This window comes from Phycomyces blakesleeanus (assembly GCF_001638985.1).
Source record: "Phycomyces blakesleeanus NRRL 1555(-) unplaced genomic scaffold PHYBLscaffold_1, whole genome shotgun sequence".
In the NCBI taxonomy this organism is placed as follows: domain Eukaryota; kingdom Fungi; phylum Mucoromycota; class Mucoromycetes; order Mucorales; family Phycomycetaceae; genus Phycomyces; species Phycomyces blakesleeanus.
The window spans coordinates 4,131,534-4,137,533 of record NW_017265134.1 but is presented as its reverse complement, the minus strand read 5'-3'; the positions used below and the strand labels follow the sequence as shown (position 1 = coordinate 4,137,533).

The following is a 6,000-nucleotide window of genomic DNA, read 5'->3' as shown; positions in this document are numbered from 1 at the left end:
AACAGGGCTGATATGTTCTCTATTAGTCCCAGTACTTGTATTCTTAGTAAGCCAGTGTCAAAGTATTTTATTATCTTACTACAAGCTGTTGTTTCATTGACATTCTGACATCTGTGAATTTCAGCAAGGTTATATACTATTTTAAACAAAAATGGCTAAAAATCTGGAAAACCTACGCTGAGCCATCTTTTTCTTTTTTATTAAAGTTTGAAAGTGATGTGCTTATATGATTTAAGAAAGAAAGAGAGAGAGAGAGAGAGAGAAAGGAGTATTACAAGAAGTACTGGTAGAATAAAAAATAAATAAATTCACATTACTTTTGCGTTCATATTGTATATCGATAGACAATTGTTCTAAATTTGTTTTTCTTTGTACCAGTTTAATTTGTTTTTGAGAACAAGGCATTTGGTGCAAATCCGAATAGTCTGCCTAGTATCTTATTGATAACTTAATTCATAGCACTTTTTAAGTAACAAAAAACGGCTCAATTGGATAAAAGCTATAATCAAATACTGTAGTGAATAAACGATATGTTATCTTTATATGCTAATACAGAGATTAGACCTATTTGATTGATTATTCTGAAATATGTTATGCAGAAACTGACAAGACGTATCTTTCAATATAAAGATCAAAAACGGAAAATGTATCTTGTAACAGTGTTCTTCTTTTGTACAAGTGTAGATCTATTTGAATACACACACACACATATATGAAAAAGAAAGTAAAGGCATATGTGTATTTAACACCTTGTTTTATCCAGAGAAAATTCTAATGCTATGAACCATATACAAAAGAAAAGGGTGTTTAATGCCATCTTCGCACCTACGACTTGGTATTTCATTGAGCTGAAAATCAAATGATTCCAAAATAGATAAAGACATTGGGTCATGTATTTATATAACATAGAAAATAGAGTAAATCAATCTATTCAACTCATCTCATTTCTTAGTAAATACACCCAAAGATCATATATATTTATCTATCTATTGGCTTAAACAGAAACTGACCACACGTATTCTTCATCATGCTTCCAGTCAGTCTAATCCATGCTTTATTACTGTCCAGCAGAGGAACGCATACAAGTACATATCAGATATCATATCAATAAAGGTGATATCTATTTCTTACCTTAAAAAGACATTCTTTTGTCAAAGTTTCCTTACAAACATTAAGTCTGTGACTGATATTGCTACAACCTACAAAAGAGATCCTATAAAAATGGGGGCATTTCTTTTTTATTCTTCTTTCTACCCAATAAAATACACTGGGTAGCATCATCATCATCATTACCATCACATTTACTATCAAAAATAAATAATATAAATAGGCATATAAAATATTAAAGGGTTTCTTTTTGGATAGCATTATACAAATAATACATGTCAGTAAACTTTTATAGTCTGTACAAGTTTATCTTCTAATATCCCCTTAGGATTACGATATAATTCGCTTTTGTCTTTGAATTTGTTATTATAATTCTCTAGCTTAATTCGACACCATCATATTTTCATACTCGACCAAACGTCTTCTTTTTACTACCAATGCTATAACCACATTCTATTCTCTCCTTTCTTATATTCTGAAGAAACCATCAGTCAATACCCATTTCCAGTCTAGATATCCGGTAATATTCTCATTTTTTATTTATATTTCACAAAAAAAAAGAAGAAAAAGGAACGAGATGTACGGCCTCTGAAAAATAGGGGGTTTACTATGTAGTGTAAATGTGAAACGCATTGACAAGAAAAGAAATGCAGGTAGAAAAGACAATTTTAGGTGCTATTCACGACCCCAACCCTTACCCTTTCATGTTCTACCAGACCCATTCCCAAAACAATTTTGGAGCTATATTTTACTCAAGATATTTCTGGAGTACTTGATCTCTAAAATGCCATCATAATGTGTGCATTTTTTTGTACTATTTCTTGTGTTCTTTATTTTGCAATATTTTTATTAAAGCAAAGCAACAATGAACTACAACTACCTTATTGACATTGTTCTTGGAGAAGGAGGAGTCGAAGAAATCTTACAAGCATCGTATAATGCTTGCCCTTAGATTCTTCTAATCGACAAATGACTCAGAAGAGCAAACAGATTCATTTAAAAGGCAATGAAATAGAAGTAAAGATATAAAATAACACATTAACATAACTGCTGTTTTTATGAAAAGTAGCTATGTAACTATGGCTGTCTAGTATGATGTATATGGGACGTTATTTCCCATTTTACTTCCTGTCGAAGGTGTATTTTCACCTTCGATACGTACAAGATTTTTTATCATTTTGGAAATTATATGTTACATAACTACTATATATATCAAGAGTCCTTATGTACGTTTTGGTAATGGGTCTGGTGGATGTAAAAGGGTAAGAGTTGGGGTCGTGAAGAGCACCTAGAAAGTGAAGTTTATATTCATTTTTTTTTTTGCATTTATTGGTACTGCCGTCGCACACAGTGCGCGGCCTTTGAAAATAAAATTGGAGAAAGATAGTTACAGGAGAGGAAAGAAAGAGATATATATGCTAGCTAAGGGAAGGTGAGGTCATGGGATTTATGTATGACAGTCACTGCCTCAGCTGCAACTACATTGGGGAGGAAGGGGGAGTTGTCAAAGACAAATTCCCAGTGCGCATACCAGATGGTGTGAACCGTGATGGAGGCAATCTCAATCTGGAGAAAGGAGGAAACGGAGGGAGAAAGCCGAGTACGAGCGAGAAGCCAGGCAACGTCAGAAATGGACCAGGACGGACACATTTGCCGCCGTACCAATGTCCACACGGGAAACTTGCGAGGGCAGGAGAAGACGAAATGTTGGAGAGGGTCCACCGCAGAGACACAGAGGCGACAGTTCGGACTAGAAAGGAAAGAAGAGGTACGGTTGAATACGAACTCAGTGGCTGGGACCCTTTGCCAGAGGATTTTCCACCAGAGAGAACGTGAGTTGTGTGGCATGGACCATCGCCAGAACAATTTCCAGGAAATATCAGAGTGAGGTAGAGAGAAGTTTATATTCATAAAACACGTGACACGAGAAAATTGATAAAAAGATTGAAATTGAAACAGGTATTCAGCATCAAAAAGCAAGAACTGCGCTTTTTTGTGCAAAGCATCTTACAACTTGTTATATTACATTTGGATAGAATGACCATTTCAAATCGTAAAAGTTTAGATTTGGACGTCAAAAATTGCCTTGATAACACTGAAAATTTAAGTTTGGATACCAAAACAAACACAGGGCAAATAGTTGCTACATAGACATCTTGAGCTCGCGCGCGTTCAAGAGCCGTGAACTAGTGAAAAATCTACTTAACCGGTTTAAGAATTGGAAGGAGAGCAAATTTGAGGAATCATTCTGGGCAAAGATGACTTTGGATGAAAAGAAGAAAGCAGATAGGAGCACAATTGCAAATAGACGGCTATATAACAGCAGCTCATTTTTCTCTGCAAGCAGCATCAGAATTACGAAGAACTCCGTCTTTTGACAATCTACCCTTGTAACATCTATACTTTAAGTCCTTATTATCTTAAAAAGATTCTCTAATATTACTTCACAATAGAAAAGCAAAGAAATACGTCAAAACTAGCCATGGATTACAGGAAGAGTTATTCTCAGCAAATTCCCCAGAGCACTTGGATGATTTAGCAGTTTCTTCAAGCCAACAGCACGAAAGCCAACCAAACTCTTTCACTGATACCTCTACTGACTCATACATTGATGAAGGTGACATATCAGATGATTCTCAGTCAGTAGAGGCCGGGGACGTTTTCGATTTCCTGTCGACTACAGAAGGCGTATATGATGTTTCCGTACCGTCAATCACCAAATCCTGGAAGGTAGTATCAGGTTTCAATGTTTCCGAGTCATTCCTGCAGTACCGAGAGACCTGTATTGAGAAGGCCAAAACTCATCGAAACCTGGAGACACATGAAGAATTGGCGCTTAGTGGCATAATGCTGATTGATGATAGCATTTGTGAAGAACATTACTTCCCTTTTGAACATGTTGAAGATGTTTTGCAGGATATTGAAGCTGTCGATTATTTCCACATACCCAATGCCGATGAAGAAGAGTCTCGTCTATGCCAGAAGTTTGCCTATAATATGCAGCAGAGAAGGCTGAATTATGATCATGTTGACAGAATTTTGGACGATATGTAGCAGCAGGAAAGATTCAAAAAATTGAAATGCATGTTATCTTCTTTCGCTAGAATCTATTGTATGAACTACTCTATCCATCCAATCAACGAGGCAACACTTGTACACAATACTATCAATGTGATGATCGATGCGTACTTTAAAAACTCTCCCATTATCAAGTGCCTAAATGCAGACAACATGAGCTTTTCCTCATCTGCCCGATTTACCAATATGGACCCCTCTCTTGTGAACCATAACAAGCGTCCCGATTTTAGTATAGTCTCAAACCGGGAGAAACACCTTCTTCTGACCTTAGAGGCCAAGCGTTGTGGTCGTAGCATGTCCGGTGATTTCTTCAAGCTTGCTAAATTGCTGAAGGATTCGTTAAACCAAATTGAGGTATTCGGGATTGTTTATGGGTTAGTATCTCAATAATGGGAAAAGTAGATACTGTAAGAGTGTTATTTATTAAAGAGACAAAATAATATTGTTTATATCTGTTACTATTAAAATCCCTGTGATTCAATTCCCTGTTGTGTAGTGGTTGGTTTACACTGTATGAGTGTGTAGTGTACGTGTGCCTGGTGTGTAACAGTTCCGGAGATTGTTAACTTGCCAGGTTCATTAGCAAGAAGGAACCAGTGTTTGGTTGTGGGGTCTGTTCTTCACTCAATTGTGGTGTGTATACCACACCGTAGATATTCTTTTCAATTTTATCACGCATTTTCCTGTCTGCTAGCTTAGAGCTTACCTAAGCACTTAAAGCTAATTTTGCAGCCCCTCACCCCTACGTCTCATCAATAAAAATGTGAGGTATCCCACCTTCACCTAAAAAAAACCAAATACACATTGAACATTACAACTATGCTAGTAACATTATATCAAAGTGTTAAAGCTGGTACGGTGAGAATGGTTGTAGGTGGTATAAACACACAGTTATTTTTCAGTCTGGCAATCAACTCGCAGCAAGGTTAGATGGAAATACTGTCGTCTCTAATTACTTTATTATGAACAACGTTGCCATAAATACATCTAAACTTATAAGAGATTACTTACACAGCCGCACAAACCACATGTGTCCTATCCTTCCCTTATATCGCCCATTCTTGAAAACCGTAAAGATTTTTTTTCAGAATTAAAAGGTTTGGCTAGAAGAATGCCCAGGGTTTCTGCTGATAGAAATACAAAACATATTAATGATTGCAGTTCATTTTTTTTTGACAATTTATGAAGTTTGGGGTAATAATAAGCCCAGTTATCTTTTATAATATAAATTAAATCACTTTTTGAAGGGTGGACTTTTTCGATTTTTTTTAGCATTTTATTGATCTGCGCCCAGTTTTTAAAATTCTATAGAAGTGGACTTAATTGAACAGATACGAGAGAGAGAGAGAAGATAAGATAGAGAAAATAAGAAAATGTCCAAAAAAAAAGCTGAGACAGATAGAAGAGAGGAGAGAGGAGTAACCAAGAAATAATTGCAGTGTTACGCTGTGTTTTTCTATTATAGTGAACGCTTTTTGTGCCCCCAACTCCACAAAGAAAGGGTTAGCCATCAAAAACAAACTTCCAATTAGCACCCAATACGGATTTAGTAGTGATAACGTAAAGGAGAATATGGAGGGTTTGATTGAAGGAGCGTGGTGGGAAGGTGTCTTTGATAAGGCCTTTCCAAATTTAACCTGTAAACTACTTTAAGAAATTGATTTGATTTTTTCACTTATGAATTTAGAACTCTATATTATTAAAGAAAAAATAGTAATAATTCATGTCATTTTTATGAATTATAGTTAATGACATTATTTTCTAGCAAGAAAAAAGCTGCAGGGAAATTATTGGCTACTGGCTATTGGAAAATGA

At 35.8% G+C, this 6,000-nt stretch overlaps 1 protein-coding gene across 1 annotated transcript; it reads left to right on the top strand.

Moving 5' to 3' along the window:
- Positions 1-1,972: 1,972 nt before the first annotated feature.
- On the top strand, positions 1,973-4,642 carry PHYBLDRAFT_178946 (hypothetical protein; the record flags this gene model as incomplete). The annotated part of the gene is made up of 6 exons (XM_018438064.1): positions 1,973-2,040; positions 2,325-2,369; positions 2,568-2,939; positions 3,239-3,476; positions 3,601-4,157; positions 4,212-4,642. 6 exons carry the CDS (start codon positions 1,973-1,975, stop codon positions 4,573-4,575), a joined length of 1,644 nt encoding a protein of 547 aa, XP_018299523.1. The 3' UTR covers positions 4,576-4,642.
- Between the last annotated feature and the right edge of the window lie 1,358 nt (positions 4,643-6,000).